General features: G+C 27.8%; 1 protein-coding gene across 12 annotated transcripts in view; it reads right to left on the bottom strand.

Moving 5' to 3' along the window:
- LOC111423765 (Calcium/calmodulin-dependent protein kinase II) overlaps positions 1 to 17,352 on the bottom strand; it is a 140,213-nt gene that overhangs the window by 58,339 nt on the left and 64,522 nt on the right. For all 12 annotated transcript variants that reach the window (XM_023057094.2, XM_071201356.1, XM_071201357.1 and 9 more), the window contains exon 3: positions 8,115 to 8,174. In XM_023057094.2, the coding sequence (XP_022912862.1) occupies positions 8,115 to 8,174 (60 nt within the window). The remainder of the gene's footprint in view (positions 1 to 8,114; positions 8,175 to 17,352) is intronic.

The following is a 17,352-nucleotide window of genomic DNA, read 5'->3' as shown; positions in this document are numbered from 1 at the left end:
ATGTCAAACAAATTGCAAACTTGGGATTTTAGATTATAGTAGATTTAAGAATTATTAACTAAGAAATGAAACATCCTAGAAATGTCGGTATAACCCCAAAAAATTTCATGCCTTAATTTCCGATACTTTCCACGAAAAAATCTTTAATAATGACATGTCAAAAAATGTACCATTTTGTGATTTTAGGTTATAGTAAATTTAAGAATTCTGAAGTAAACAATGAAACATTCTAGAAATGTCGGGTTTGTAACAAAATAAAGACAATTTCCTCAACTATAACCTCGAAAAATTCCATTCCTTAATTTCCAATAGTTTCCACGAAAAAAATTTTTTAATAATGACATGTCAAAAATTTACAATTTTAGGTTATAACAGATTTAAGAATTCTTAACTAAGAAATGAAACATCCTAGAAATGTAGGGTTTGTAACAAAATAATGGCAATTTCTTTAACTATAACCTCAAAAAATTTCATTCCTTAATTTCCAAAAGTTTCCAGGAAAAAAATTTTTCAGTCATGACATGTTAAAAAATTCACCATTTTGTGATTTTAGATTATAACAGATTTAAGAATTCTTAACTAAGAAATGTAACATTCTAGAAATGTCGGGTGTGTAACAAAATAAAGGCAATTTCTTCAACTATAACCTCAAAAAATTTCATTCCTTAATTTCCAATAGTTTCCAGGAAAAAAATTTTAATCATGACATGTCAAAAAATTTAACATTTTGTGATTTTACGTTATAACAGATTTAAGAATTCTTAACTAAGAAATGCAACATTCTAGAAATGTCGGGTTTGTAACAAAATAAAGGCAATTTCTTCAACTATAACCTCAAAAAATGTCATTCCTTAATTTCCAAAAGTTTCCAGGAAAAAAATTTTTCAGTCATGACATGTCAATAAATTTACCATTTTGTGATTTTAGATTATAACAGATTTAAGAATTCTTAACTAAGAAATGCAACATTCTAGAAATGTCGGGTTTGTAACAAAATAAAGGCAATTTCTTCAACTATAACCTCAAAAAATTTCATTCCTTAATTTCCAATAGTTTCCACGGAAAAATTTTTTTTAATCATGACATGTCAAAAAATTTACCATTTTGTGATTTTAAGTTATAACAGATTTAAGAATTCTTAACTAAGAAATGCAACATCCTAGAAATGTAGGGTTTGTAACAAAATAAAGACAATTTGTTCAACTATAACCTCAAAAAATTTCATTCCTTAATTTCCAAGTTTCCAGGAAAATTTTTTTTTCTTCAAACGTCATTAAATGACAACTTTGTTGTCGTGTTTACTCGCGGTAGAAGTAAGTCATTGTTGCATAACGACGGTTGCTAAGATCAACATAGCAAAAAAGTACTTCAGCGTTATGGCGCTAAAGTAAATTTCACTTTAGCGCCATAACGTTGAAGAACATTTCACTTTAGCGCCGTATTATTTGCAACGTTTGAAGAAAAAATACTATGTTTTATTCGGAAGAGAAGCAGATTCGTTTGTGGCTGGTCCGTCATTGCCGGACTCACTTCGTTCGTCCGGCAAACTGTCGGACACGCCACAATTTTAACGGCTCATCTGTCATTAGCGACTCACTGCGTTCGTCGCTAAACGACAGACCACGCCATAAAAAGCACTGCTTCTCTTCCATATAAAACAATATACTATTTTAATAATGACATGTCAAAAAATTTTGCATTTTGTCATTTTAAGTTATAGCAGATTTAATAATTCTTAACTAAGAAATGAAACATCCTAGAAATGTCGGGTTTATAACAAAATAAAGGAAACTTATTCAATTATAACCTCAAATAATTTCATTCCTTAATTTCCAACAGTTTCCACGAAAAAAAATTTTTAATCGTGATATGTCAAAAAATTTTGCATTTTGTCATTTTAAGTTATAGTAGATTTAAGAATTCTTAACTAAGAAATGAAACATCCTAGAAATGTAGGATTTGTAACAAAATAAAGACAATTTCTTCAATTATAACCTCAAAAACGTTCATTCCTTAATTTCCAATAGTTTCCACGAAAAAATTTTTTTAATAATGACATGTCAAAAAATGTACAATTTTGTGATTTTAGGTTATAGCAAATTTAAGAATTCTTTACTAAAAAATAAAACATCTTAGAAACGTCGGGTTTGTAACAAAATAAAGGCAATTTCCTCAACTTTAACTTCAAAAAAATTCATTCCTTAGTTTCCAATAGTTTCCAGGAAAAAATTTTTTTAATAATGACATGTTAAAAAATGTACCATTTTGTGATTTTAGGTTATAGTAAATTTAAGAATTCTTATCTAAAAAATGAAACATTCTAGAAATGTCGGGTTTGTAACAAAATAAAAATAATTTCTTCAACTACAATCTCATAAAATGTCTTTCTTTAATTTCCAATAGTTTCCACGGAAAAACTTTTTTAATCATGTCATGTTACAAAATTATGCTTTTTGTCATTTTAGATTATAGTAGATTTAAGAATTCTTAACTAAGAAATGAAACTGCCTAGAAATGTAGGATTTGTAACAAAATAAAGACAATTTCTTCAATTATAACCTCAAAAACTTTCATTCCTCAATTTCCAATCGTTTCCAGGAAAACATTTTTTTAATCATGACATGTCAAAAAATTTACCATTTTGTGATTTTAGGTTATAGTAGATTTAAGATTTTTTTACTAAGAAATGAAACATTTTAAAAACGTCGGGTTTGCAACAAAAGAAAGACAATTTCTTCAACTATAACCTCAAAAAATTTCATTCCTTAATTTCCAATAGGTTCCAGGAAAAAAATTTTTAATTATGACATGTCAAAAAATTATGCTTTTTGTCATTTTAGATTATAGTAGATTTAAGAATTCTTAACTAAGAAATGAAACATCCTAGAAATGTAGGATTTGCAACAAAATAAAGATAATTTCTTCAATTATAACCTCAAAAACTTTCATTACTAAATTTCCAATAGTTTCCAGGAAAAAAATTTTTTAATCATGACATGTCAATAAATTTACCATTTTGTGATTTTAGATTATAACAGATTTAAGAATTCTTAACTTAGAAATGAAACATCCTAGAAATGTCGGGTTTGTAACAAAATAAAGACAATTTCCTCAACTATAAGTTCAAAAAAATTCATTAATCAATTTTTAATAGTTTCCAGGAAAAAAATTTTTTAATCATGACATGTCAATAAATTTACCATTTTGTGACTTTAGGTTATAACAGATTTAAGAATTCTTAACTAAGAAATGTAACATTCTAGAAATGTCGGGTTTGTAACAAAACAAAGACAATTTCTTCAGCTATAACCTCAAAAAATTTCATTCCTTAATTTCCAATAGTTTCCACGGAAAACATTTTTTAATAATGACATGTCAAACAAATTGCAAACTTGGGATTTTAGGTTATAGTAGATTTAAGAATTATTAACTAAGAAATGAAACATCCTAGAAAGGTCGGGTTGGTAACAAAATAAAGACAATTTCCTCAACTATAACCTCAACAAATTATATTCCTTCATTTCCAATAGTTTCACGGAAAAAAATTTTTTAATAATAACAACAAAAAATTTACTATTTTGTAATTTTAGGTTATAGCAGATTTAAGAATTCATAACTAAGAAATTAAACATCCTAGAAATGACGGGTTTCTAACAAAATAAAGGCAATTTCTTCAACTATAACCTCAAGAACTTTCATTCCTTAATTTCCAATACTTTCCAAAGAAAAAATTCTTTAATAATGACATGTCAAAAAATTGCCATTTTGTGATTTTAGGTTAAAATAGATTTAAGAATATTTTACTAAAAAATTAAACATCCTAGAAATGTGGGATATGTAACAAAATAAAGACAATTTCCTCAACGATAACCTCAAAAACTTTCATTCCTTAATTTCCAAGTTTCCAGGAAAATTTTTTTTTAATAATGACGTAAAAAAAATTATCATTTGGTAATTTTAGGTTATAGCAGATTTAATTATTCATAACTAAGAAATGAAACATCCTAGAATTGTCGGGTTTGTAACAAAACAAAGGAAACTTCTTCAATTATAACCTCAAAAACTTTCATTCCTTAATTTCCAATAGTTTCCACGAAAAAAAATGTTTAATCATGACATGTCAAAAAATTTTGCATTTTGTCATTTTAAGTTATAGTAGATTTAAGAATTCTTAACTAAGAAATGAAACATCCTAGAAATGTCGGGGTTGTAACGAAATAAAGGTAATTTCCTCAACTATAACTTCAAAAAAATGCATTCCTTAATTTCCAATAGTTTCGACGAAAAAAATTTTTAATAATGACATGTCAAAAAATTATGCTTTTTGTCATTTTAGATTATAGTAGATTTAAGAATTCTTAACTAAGAAATGAAACATCCTAGAAATGTCGGGTTTGTAACAAAATAAAGACAATTTCTTCAACTATAACCTCAAAAAATTTCATTCCTTAATTTCCAATAGTTTCCAGAAAAAAAAATTTTTAATCATGACATGTCAAAAAATTATGCTTTTTGTCATTTTAGATTATAGTAGATTTAAGAATTCTTAACTAAGAAATAAAACATCCTAGAAATGTAGGATTTGTAGCAAAATAAAGACAATTTCTTCAATTATAACCTCAAAAACGTTCATTCCTTAATTTCCAATCGTTTCCAGGAAAAAATTTTTTTAATCATGACATGTCAAAAAATTTACCATTTTGTGATTTTAGGTTATAGTAGATTTAAGATTTTTTTACTAAGAAATGAAACATTTTAAAAACGTCGGGTTTGCATCAAAAGAAAGACAATTTCTTCAACTATAACCTCAAAAAATTTCATTCCTTAATTTCCAATAGGTTCCAGGAAAAAAATTTTTAATTATGACATGTCAAAAAATTATGCTTTTTGTCATTTTAGATTATAGTAGATTTAAGAATTCTTAACTAAGAAATGAAACATCCTAGAAATGTAGGATTTGCAACAAAATAAAGATAATTTCTTCAATTATAACCTCAAAAACTTTCATTACCAAATTTCCAATAGTTTCCAGGAAAAAAATTTTTTAATCATGACATGTCAATAAATTTACCATTTTGTGATTTTAGATTATAACAGATTTAAGAATTCTTAACTTAGAAATGAAACATCCTAGAAATGTCGGGTTTGTAACAAAATAAAGACAATTTCCTCAACTATAAGTTCAAAAAAATTCATTAATCAATTTTTAATAGTTTCCAGGAAAAAAATTTTTTAATCATGACATGTCAATAAATTTACCATTTTGTGACTTTAGGTTATAACAGATTTAAGAATTCTTAACTAAGAAATGCAACATTCTAGAAATGTCGGGTTTGTAACAAAATAAAGACAATTTCTTCAGCTATAACCTCAAAAAATTTCATTCCTTAATTTCCAATAGTTTCCACGGAAAACATTTTTTAATAATGACATGTCAAACAAATTGTAAACTTGGGATTTTAGGTTATAGTAGATTTAAGAATTCTTAAATAAGAAATGAAACATCCTAGAAAGGTCGGGTTGGTAACAAAATAAAGACAATTTCTTCAATTATAACTTCAAAAAATTGCATTCCTTAATTTCCAATAGTTTCCAGGAAAAAAAGTTTTTAATCATGACATGTCAAAAAATTTATCACTTGGCAATTTTAGGTTATAGTAGATTTAAGAATTCTTAACTAAGAAATGAAACATTCTAGAAATGTCGGGTTTGTAACAAAATAAAGACAGTTTCCTCAACTATAACCTCAACAAATTTCATCCCTTAATTTCCAAGAGCTTCCAGGAAAAAAGCTTTTAAATAATGACATGTCAAAAAATGTACCATTTTGAGATTTTAGGTTACAGTACATTTGAAAATTCTTTACTAAGAAATGAAACATCCTAGAAATGTCGGCTATGTAACAAAATAAAGACAATTTCTTCAATGATAACCTCAAATAATTTCATTCCTTAATTTCCAATAGTTTCCACGAAAAAAATTTTTTAATAATGACGTCAAAAAATTGCCATTTTGTGATTTTAGGTTATAGTAAATTTAAGAATTCTTAACTAAGAAATGGAACATCCTAGAAACGTCGGGTTTGCAACAAAATAAAGACAATTTCTTCAACTTTAACCTCAAAAAATTTCATTCCTTAATTTCCAATACTTCCCAAGAAAAAAAATTTTTAATAATGACATGTAAAAAAGTTTGTCTTTTACAATCCAGAAAGTAAGGTTCGAAAATAAAGCTTCTTAAAGTATTAGTGTGAACTTTCTTGATTTTATAAAGCACATAGAAATCATTTTACAAGCTTATCCCAAGAAATTAGTGAACATCCCCAATTTCAACATATTTGATGAGCAAAGTTTTAACACGTTGAAGACGAAATTGATCTCACAGAACCTTTAAACGTTGTTTTAATACGAATAAAAATTACATTTATTAATGGCGTAGACAAAAAAAAGTAAACGTAGCCAAAATAATTAAACAGCACAAAAAAGGGGTGAAATTGTATCTGTAATTAGAAAGGGTATTAAATTTTTTTTAACCTTTTTCGCACGAAAGGAACTTTTTTTACCACGCAGCTCACGTTTTATCGAAGCGTTTATGTAAATTTTTCAACGCCTAAAAAATTTTAAAAGGTATCATTTTTTTAACTTAACACCAAATTAATAAAAATCTCCATATTTATTTCCCATTATTTATGCAAAAAATACATCATAACGTTGATAATTCGTTTTGAATTCATTTAGTGATGAGTTTTAAAATAAATGATGATCTAAAAAATAAATTCGATCAACAAATTATGTCAACTTAAAGCGACATCCACAAAAAAAGTAATGAAATAAATAAGAAAAAATAATAATAAGTCCATTTTCATAAATAAAAACCATTTCTAAAAGTAGTAACAATAATTAACCAAAAGCGGTCATCATCTTCTATCCTAAACAACCTAAATAACCCATTAACACGCAACATAAAAAAGAAATAACCGTATTCAATGAACCTGTTCATTTTTAAGTATTTCTCAATGAGTTTTAAAGTTTCAAACAGGTTTAAAGAACACAAAGAACATTAAGGAACATTGTTTCAAATTAAAGGAAAAAAAGCATCATCGTGTCTCGTATAAAAATGACTTTTCGTTATTTTTCTATCCAGAACAGAACGATTCTAGCAATCGATACCAAAACGGGGCGGTTTCAGCCCGGTGTTATCCGTGCCATCAAATATTCAGGAGGGGTTTTTTCGCTTTGTATAAGGTCGAATCCTGAACGGACACAGAAAAGGGTACTAACATGCCACATCTAAATAAAAGAGAACGAACGAAGAGAAACACGTGCAAGACAACAACATCAGCTAAAAATTATTTCAAATTTTTAATAACATAGTTTTATCCATCACATAATTACGAATTAATTCTTTATTATGTCATTTATTTTTATTTCCCCATTCGATTCATTAAAACGACACGAATTAGCCTAAATAAATTATTAGGCTTTTAAAGTAATTACTAATAACGGTAATAAATTGAGTTGGATAAAACTATGTATTTCTTCCTTTTTAATAAAGCTAAAGCATTTGGGCAATAAATACCAATTCTTATTCTAATTTCTTTAATTCATGCAAGAACTAGAGAATAAATAGATTGAAAAGAAAAATATAACGCAAGGAATGATGACAATGATATTTTTTAAATATTAAAAATAAATTATACAGGGTGAGTTTGGATAATGACTACATTTTTTTTAATTTATATTTTATTATCGAGACTTATCCTGTATATATATATATTCGTAAAAAAAATAATGAAAAAATGCTCAAAATAAACTGTTAATAATGTGAGAGGCGATTACCTAAATGTTTGAGAACTTCTGGGTTGCTCACTGTATTCAATTAAAAGCAATAATTAGTCCTTTTAACCTTGATCTAGATAATGGTGGTAAATAATAAAATTTTAAAACCGAAAAGCCGAATATTAACGTATCAAAATGTGCGGTAGTTAAGAAAATAATCTAATCGTCGTTTGAAAACTAAAATTAGTGCCAATAATGATAATAATCAGTGAATGTAAGTATTTTTGAAGAGGTTCAAATTATTAAAATTGTTAATTAAATGATATTTTGACTTACCTATATTTGGATGCTGCAATTTCCTGCATATTCTTGCTTCTCTTTCTAACTTTTGAAAATCTGCAATAAAGAGATACATTAATGTATTATTTTGATGTATTATCAATCAAATTAAGTGCTAAAGCTGTTCACAAAAATTCTGGAAGAAGAAATTTTTGCAATCAGACAGATCGTGGAAAAACCTATAGAATACAACACCATATTACATGTGTTTCATAGATCTTACGAATGGCGTTTAAAATATTGTTTTCTCAAAAACTAAAGGTTATTTTTCAAAACGGGTTGGTTCATTGGAAAGATGACAGTTTTATTAACACTTTGGGAAATTTTCATACTCAGATTCCAAGAAATGGATTTTATACGAATTTTTATAACTTAATCGACAAAAATTGTAAAATTCCAAAAAATAGTCGTTTATTTAAAAAATTTATTTCTCAAGAACTAAAAGTGATTTATCAAAACGGCTTTTTGCATTAAAAAGATGATACTTTAATTAATAATTGGTGGTATTTCCACAAGGATCCTTGAAGAAATTAATTTTATAGCGAATTTTGAAAATTGTAACATCGAAAATTTTATCAAAACTTCAAATATTGTTTTCTCAAAAACTAAAAGATATTTTTGAAATCGTATTGGTTCATTGGAAAGAGGACACTCTTATTAACACTTTGGGAAATTTTCAAACTCATATTCCAAGAAATGGATTTTATACGAATTTTTAAATCTTAATCGGCGAAAATTGCAAAATTCGAAAAAGTTGTCGATTATTTCAAAAATATTTTACTCAAGAACTAAAAGTGATTTTTCAAAACGGCTTTTTGCACTAAAAAGAGGATATTTTAATTAATAATTGGCGATATTTCCGCAAGGATCCTTCAAGAAATTAATTTTATAGCAAATTTTGAAAGTTATCGATGAAAATTGCAACATCGAACATTTTATTAAAACTTCAAATATCGTTTTCTCAAAAACTAAAAGTTATTTTTCAAAACCTGTTGGTTTATTGGAAAGAGGACACTTTTATTAACACTTTGGGAAATTTTCAAACTTATATTCCAAGAAATGGATTTTATACGAATTTTTGAAACTTAATCGGCGAAAATTGAAAAAATTGTCGATTATTTCAAAAATTATTTCTCAAGAACTAAAAGAGATTTTTCAAAACGGCTTTATGCATTAAAAAGAGGATACTTTAATTAATAATTGGTGATATTTCCATAAGGATCCTTCAAGAAATTAATTTTATAGCGAATTTTGAAAGTTATCGATGAAAATTGCAACATCGAAAATTTTATCGAAACTTCAAATATTGTTTTCTCAAAAACTAAAAGTTATTTTTCAAAACGGGTTGGTTCATTGGAAAGAGGACACTTTTATTAACACTTTGGGAAATTTTCATACTCATATTCCAAGAAATGGATTTTATACGAATTTTTAATTGTTAATCGGCGAAAATTGCAAAGTTCGAAAAAGTTGTCGATTATTTCAAAAATTTATTTCTCAAGAACTAAAAGTGATTTTTCAAAACAACTTCTTGCATTAAAAAGAGGATACTTTAATTAATAATTGGTGATATTTCCACAAGGATCCTTCAAGAAATTAATTTTATAGCAAATTTTGAAAGTTATCGATGAAAATTGCAACATCGAACATTTTATTAAAACTTCAAATATCGTTTTCTCAAAAACTAAAAGTTATCTTTCAAAACCTGTTGGTTTATTGGAAAGAGGACACTTTTATTAACACTTTGGGAAATTTTCAAACTTATATTCCAAGAAATGGATTTTATACGAATTTTTGAAACTTAATCGGCGAAAATTGAAAAAATTGTCGATTATTTCAAAAATTATTTCTCAAGAACTAAAAGAGATTTTTCAAAACGGCTTTATGCATTAAAAAGAGGATACTTTAATTAATAATTGGTGATATTTCCATAAGGATCCTTCAAGAAATTAATTTTATAGCGAATTTTGAAAGTTATCGATGAAAATTGCAACATCGAAAATTTTATCAAAACTTCAAATATTGTTTTCTCAAAAACTAAAAGTTATTTTTCAAAACGGGTTGGTTCATTGGAAAGAGGACACTTTTATTAACACTTTGGGAAATTTTCATACTCATATTCCAAGAAATGGATTTTATACGAATTTTTAATTGTTAATCGGCGAAAATTGCAAAGTTCGAAAAAGTTGTCGATTATTTCAAAAATTTATTTCTCAAGAACTAAAAGTGATTTTTCAAAACAGCTTTTTGCATTAAAAAGAGGATACTTTTATTAACACTTTGGCAAATTTTCAAACTCATATTCCAAGAAATGGATTTTATACGAATTTTTGAAACTTAATCGGCGAAAATTGAAAAAATTGTCGATTATTTCAAAAATTTATTTCTCAAGAACTAAAAGAGATTTTTCAAAACGGCTTTATGCATTAAAAAGAGGATACTTTAATTAATAATTGGTGATATTTCCACAAGGATCCTTCAAGAAATTAATTTTATAGCGAATTTTGAAAGTTATCGATGAAAATTGCAACATCGAAAATTTTATCAAAACTTCAAATATTGTTTTCTCAAAAACTAAAAGTTATTTTTCAAAACGGGTTGGTTCATTGGAAAGAGGACACTTTTATTAACACTTTGGGAAATTTTCATACTCATATTCCAAGAAATGGATTTTATACGAATTTTTAATTGTTAATCGGCGAAAATTGCAAAGTTCGAAAAAGTTGTCGATTATTTCAAAAATTTATTTCTCAAGAACTAAAAGTGATTTTTCAAAACAGCTTTTTGCATTAAAAAGAGGATACTTTTATTAACACTTTGGCAAATTTTCAAACTCATATTCCAAGAAATGGATTTTATACGAATTTTTGAAACTTAATCGGCGAAAATTGAAAAAATTGTCGATTATTTCAAAAATTTATTTCTCAAGAACTAAAAGAGATTTTTCAAAACGGCTTTATGCATTAAAAAGAGGATACTTTAATTAATAATTGGTGATATTTCCACAAGGATCCTTCAAGAAATTAATTTTATAGCGAATTTTGAAAGTTATCGATGAAAATTGCAACATCGAAAATTTTATCAAAACTTCAAATATTGTTTTCTCAAAAACTAAAAGTTATTTTTCAAAACGGGTTGGTTCATTGGAAAGAGGACACTTTTATTAACACTTTGGGAAATTTTCATACTCATATTCCAAGAAATGGATTTTATACGAATTTTTAATTGTTAATCGGCGAAAATTGCAAAGTTCGAAAAAGTTGTCGATTATTTCAAAAATTTATTTCTCAAGAACTAAAAGTGATTTTTCAAAACAGCTTTTTGCATTAAAAAGAGGATACTTTAATTAATAATTGGTGATATTTCCACAAGGATCCTTCAAGAAATTAATTTTATAGCAAATTTTGAAAGTTATCGATGAAAATTGCAACATCGAACATTTTATTAAAACTTCAAATATCGTTTTCTCAAAAACTAAAAGTTATCTTTCAAAACCTGTTGGTTTATTGGAAAGAGGACACTTTTATTAACACTTTGGGAAATTTTCAAACTTATATTCCAAGAAATGGATTTTATACGAATTTTTGAAACTTAATCGGCGAAAATTGAAAAAATTGTCGATTATTTCAAAAATTATTTCTCAAGAACTAAAAGAGATTTTTCAAAACGGCTTTATGCATTAAAAAGAGGATACTTTAATTAATAATTGGTGATATTTCCATAAGGATCCTTCAAGAAATTAATTTTATAGCGAATTTTGAAAGTTATCGATGAAAATTGCAACATCGAAAATTTTATCGAAACTTCAAATATTGTTTTCTCAAAAACTAAAAGTTATTTTTCAAAACGGGTTGGTTCATTGGAAAGAGGACACTTTTATTAACACTTTGGGAAATTTTCATACTCATATTCCAAGAAATGGATTTTATACGAATTTTTAATTGTTAATCGGCGAAAATTGCAAAGTTCGAAAAAGTTGTCGATTATTTCAAAAATTTATTTCTCAAGAACTAAAAGTGATTTTTCAAAACAACTTCTTGCATTAAAAAGAGGATACTTTAATTAATAATTGGTGATATTTCCACAAGGATCCTTCAAGAAATTAATTTTATAGCAAATTTTGAAAGTTATCGATGAAAATTGCAACATCGAACATTTTATTAAAACTTCAAATATCGTTTTCTCAAAAACTAAAAGTTATCTTTCAAAACCTGTTGGTTTATTGGAAAGAGGACACTTTTATTAACACTTTGGGAAATTTTCAAACTTATATTCCAAGAAATGGATTTTATACGAATTTTTGAAACTTAATCGGCGAAAATTGAAAAAATTGTCGATTATTTCAAAAATTATTTCTCAAGAACTAAAAGAGATTTTTCAAAACGGCTTTATGCATTAAAAAGAGGATACTTTAATTAATAATTGGTGATATTTCCATAAGGATCCTTCAAGAAATTAATTTTATAGCGAATTTTGAAAGTTATCGATGAAAATTGCAACATCGAAAATTTTATCAAAACTTCAAATATTGTTTTCTCAAAAACTAAAAGTTATTTTTCAAAACGGGTTGGTTCATTGGAAAGAGGACACTTTTATTAACACTTTGGGAAATTTTCATACTCATATTCCAAGAAATGGATTTTATACGAATTTTTAATTGTTAATCGGCGAAAATTGCAAAGTTCGAAAAAGTTGTCGATTATTTCAAAAATTTATTTCTCAAGAACTAAAAGTGATTTTTCAAAACAGCTTTTTGCATTAAAAAGAGGATACTTTTATTAACACTTTGGCAAATTTTCAAACTCATATTCCAAGAAATGGATTTTATACGAATTTTTGAAACTTAATCGGCGAAAATTGAAAAAATTGTCGATTATTTCAAAAATTTATTTCTCAAGAACTAAAAGAGATTTTTCAAAACGGCTTTATGCATTAAAAAGAGGATACTTTAATTAATAATTGGTGATATTTCCACAAGGATCCTTCAAGAAATTAATTTTATAGCGAATTTTGAAAGTTATCGATGAAAATTGCAACATCGAAAATTTTATCAAAACTTCAAATATTGTTTTCTCAAAAACTAAAAGTTATTTTTAAAAACGGGTTGGATCATTGGAAAGAGGACACTTTTATTCACACTTTGCGAAATTTTCATACTCATATTCCAAGAACTGGATTTTATACGAATTTTTAATTGTTAATCGGCGAAAATTGCAAAGTTCGAAAAAGTTGTCGATTATTTCAAAAATTTATTTCTCAAGAACTAAAAGTGATTTTTCAAAACGGCTTGTTGCATTAAAAAGAGGATACTTTAATTAATAATTGGTGATATTTCCACAAGGATCCTTCACGAAATTAATTTTATAGCGAATTTTGAAAGTTATCGATGAAAATTGCAACATCGAAAATTTTATCAAAACTTCAAATATTGTTTTCTCAAAAACTAAAAGTTATTTTTCAAAACGGGTTGGTTCATTGGAAAGAGGACACTTTTATTAACACTTTGGCAAATTTTCAAACTCATATTCCAAGAAATGGCTTTTATACGAATTTTTAAAACTTAATCGGCGAAAATTGCAAAATTCGAAAAAATTATCAATTATTTCAAAAATTTATTTCTCAAGAACTAAAAGTGATTTTTCAAAACACCTCTTTGCATTAAAAAGAGGATACTTTAATTAATAATTGGTGATATTTTCACAAGGATCTTTCAAGGAATTAATTTTATAGCGAATTTTAAAATTATCGATAAAAATTGCAACATCGAAAATTTTATCAATACTTTAAATATTGTTTTCTCAAAAACTAAAAGTTATTTTTAAAAACGGGTTGGATCATTGGAAAGAGGACACTTTTATTCACACTTTGGGAAATTTTCATACCAATATTCCAAGAAATGGATTTTATATGAATTTTTAAAACTTAACCGGCTAAAATGGAAAAATTCGAAAAAATTGTCGATTATTTCAAAAATTTATTTCTCAAGAACTGAAGGTGATTCTTTAAAACGGATTTTCGCATTAAGAAGAGGATGCTTTAATTAATAATCGAAAGTGATAACAACGACAGTTTTGTTAATAATGAATGTGACGATGAATTACAAGAGAAGAGAAGGAAGCTAGACGAAACTGCAACAAGAGATTTTGTATCTCGTATTGGGATTGTTACAATGAGGTTGCTAAAGACAAACCTGATATAAATAAAGTTGTATTCAATGAAAAATGTCCTATTGGGGTTGAACTTGATTATTATCTGCAGTGCCCAACACCTGAAAGAGATACTAATTCCTGTGAATGGTGGAGTCCTAAGTAATAGGTTTTTAATATTCGGCCAAAGCCGGATATCGAAAGAGTTGAGAAGATGCAAATGGCAATATAAAATGTATAATAAGGTTTTGAAGTTGTTGAGGTCTTAATGTAGAGTCAATCAACACCAAGCGTAGGGTTAGCAATTTTTGCAACTTTAATTAGTTAGATGTCGTGTATCTAAAATCTAAAGGATAGCCCTACATCCTCATCCTGCCTCCATCATAGTTTCTGAAATATTTAATTTATCAAATCCATGATCAAAGAATACCTAAAATCGTAAAGCATTCTATGAGAATCAATTTGGTTGCATAGCTCACTCTCAAATGTCAAAAATTTGAGCAATTTTAAATTCTTCACAAAGAAGCTTGTGCTAAACTTAATTACTTTGACGAGAAAGCCAGAGTGGATAAAAAATCTGGTAAACTGAATTTACTCCTAAATGAACAGCCAGAGTTGTATAAAATTTGGGAACTTAATAGAAGAACAGAACTTTATTTTGTCGTAACGTCCTATGTGTCCTAATACAACAACATTCAGCTTTCCTATAAGATGCTAAGTACCTTAATGCATGGTGGATTTGACCGCTGTTGATGCACAATCAGCGATGGAGTTAGCCGAAAATGAGAAATAGAAATTTGAATGGCAAAAAAATAAAATTCCATTAACTTTCTCATTGTGTATCATGGTGAGGTCGTTGTTGTCCTTGTAAAATTAGGGCAAGCCTTGAGGTGAAACGAGAGGGTTCTAAGATGCAGTTTTAATGATACTATCCCCGTTTAGATCGTGAAGTGGAGGGGACACATTCGGCGCACCTGCGTCGGACACGTCAATTACGGTGGCGTCGCGACGCCCCTCTAATTCGTTGTGTAACTTTAAATCGATACCGTTCAATTGTCTACCGGCTAAATAAAAGAAAACGTTTCGTGTCCGTTATTTATTGCAACGTTACGGTGATGATGCATTTTGCGAAGCGATGTCGGTGAAAGAAAAAGAGCTTTTCGTTTTGTCCCCGGAGACAATTTGCGCAATGCGTCCAAGCTCGAAATAATACCCAACTACGCTGGTGGTACTCGGTATATAGTACATACCGAGTCGATCCATAGGCGGATTGGTACAAAAGACCAGGGGATAATTGAAAACCCACTCGGTCGAGAAGCGTGTTGAGATTGTGTAGGTGAATGTTGTAGTCAACGACGTAAAAATTGCCAGGATATTGGGATGGAGTTACAAAATTGAGAAAAAAAAAATGTTAACAAGGAAAGTTTTTCCAAGTTATAAGTGAGATCTTTTTCGATGTACGCGTGGAAAGTTACGTAACTGGAACCATATTTAGATTCTTCTTTGACGGTCGGAAAAGATTAGAAATTCAAATTTATCGCTAGTTTAGTTCGCGTAGGAAGAGACTGATTTAAATTTTAAAAGCATCGGCGTTTGACGAAAAAGACAACGATGCCAGTTTCTGGCGCATTATCGATTATAACTAATATCTTTAAAACCGATTTGTTGTATTTCAAGCTTAACCCAATTGGATTAAATTTCAGGAATTATCTTAACTATTAAATTACCAGGCATACAGAATTCAACTGCAAGGCTTATTGCAAAAATCTTTAAAATTACCTTTCTTAAATAACTTAACAGTTAATGCAGATTACTTGTTACCGTAGTGTGACTCAGCATTTATATTTGTATTTACATTTATATACAATTTTGGCTACATCTTAAAACTACTCCTATTGTTTCTTTTTACGAATTTCTCTTCTAACAACTCGAATCTCTTCGCTACTCTTATTGGTCCCTCACGATGTAGCCTGCTATGGATCCTCATCAAGGGTCCTCATCTGTGCTGTTGGAATGATTCTTTTTGTTGTAGAGTTTTCAACACTTGTTTCCACAGGGTAAGTCATAACAGGTCTTACGCAGGTCTTGTATATGCGGCTTTTACTTTGTATGTCATGTGTTTATTTCGCCATATTAAATTTCGCAAATGCTCCGATATTCGTCTCTGCTACTTGTGAAGCTGACGCCGACATATTTAGAACTTATGACCTGCTTAACCGGATTATTATATATCGCCAGTTCGCATCTTCTCAACTTTTTCGATACGTATAGTGCTTTAGACTTTGCTACTGATATTGTCATATGGTACTTGGTAGTTGTATTTTTCTGAAAAAGCATTCTCTGCAGGTTGTCCTCGTCCTTCGAGATCTACACACCGTGTTGAAACCTTAGTACTCCACCATTCACAGAAATTAGTATCTCTTTTAGGTGTTGGACACTGCAGATAATAATCAAGTTCAACCCCAATAGGACTTTTTTCATTTAATACAACTTTATTTATAATTATCAACATCATTGTAGCAATCCCAATACGATATATAAAATCTTTTGTTACAGTTTCGTCTGGTTTCCTTCTCTTCGCTTATAACTCATCAAGTATCCTCTTCTTAATGCAAAAAGCCGTTTTGAAAAATTACTTTTAGTTCTTGAGAAATAAATTTATGAAATACTCGATATTTTTTTCGAATTTTGCAATTTTCACCGATTAAATTTTAAAAATTCGTATAAAATCCAGTTCTTGGAATATGAGTATGAAAATTTCCCAAACTGTTAATAAAAGTGTCCTCTTTCCAATGAACCAACTCGTTTTGAAAAATAACTTTTAGTTTTTGAGAAAACAATATTTGAAGTTTTGATAAAATTTTCGATGTTGCAATTTTCATCGATAATTTTCAAAATGCGCTATAAAATTCATTTCTTGAAGGATCCTTGTGGAAATATCACCAATTATTAATTAAAGAATCCTCTTTTTAATGCAAAAAGCCGTTTTGAAAAATCACTTTCAGTTCTTGAGCAATAAATTTTTGAAATAATGGATAATGTTTTCGGATTTTTCAATTTTCGCCGATTAAGTTTTAAAAATTCGTATA

This window comes from Onthophagus taurus, chromosome 1 (genome assembly GCF_036711975.1).
Source record: "Onthophagus taurus isolate NC chromosome 1, IU_Otau_3.0, whole genome shotgun sequence".
In the NCBI taxonomy this organism is placed as follows: domain Eukaryota; kingdom Metazoa; phylum Arthropoda; class Insecta; order Coleoptera; family Scarabaeidae; genus Onthophagus; species Onthophagus taurus.
This window is presented reverse-complemented; position numbering and strand designations above follow the sequence as displayed.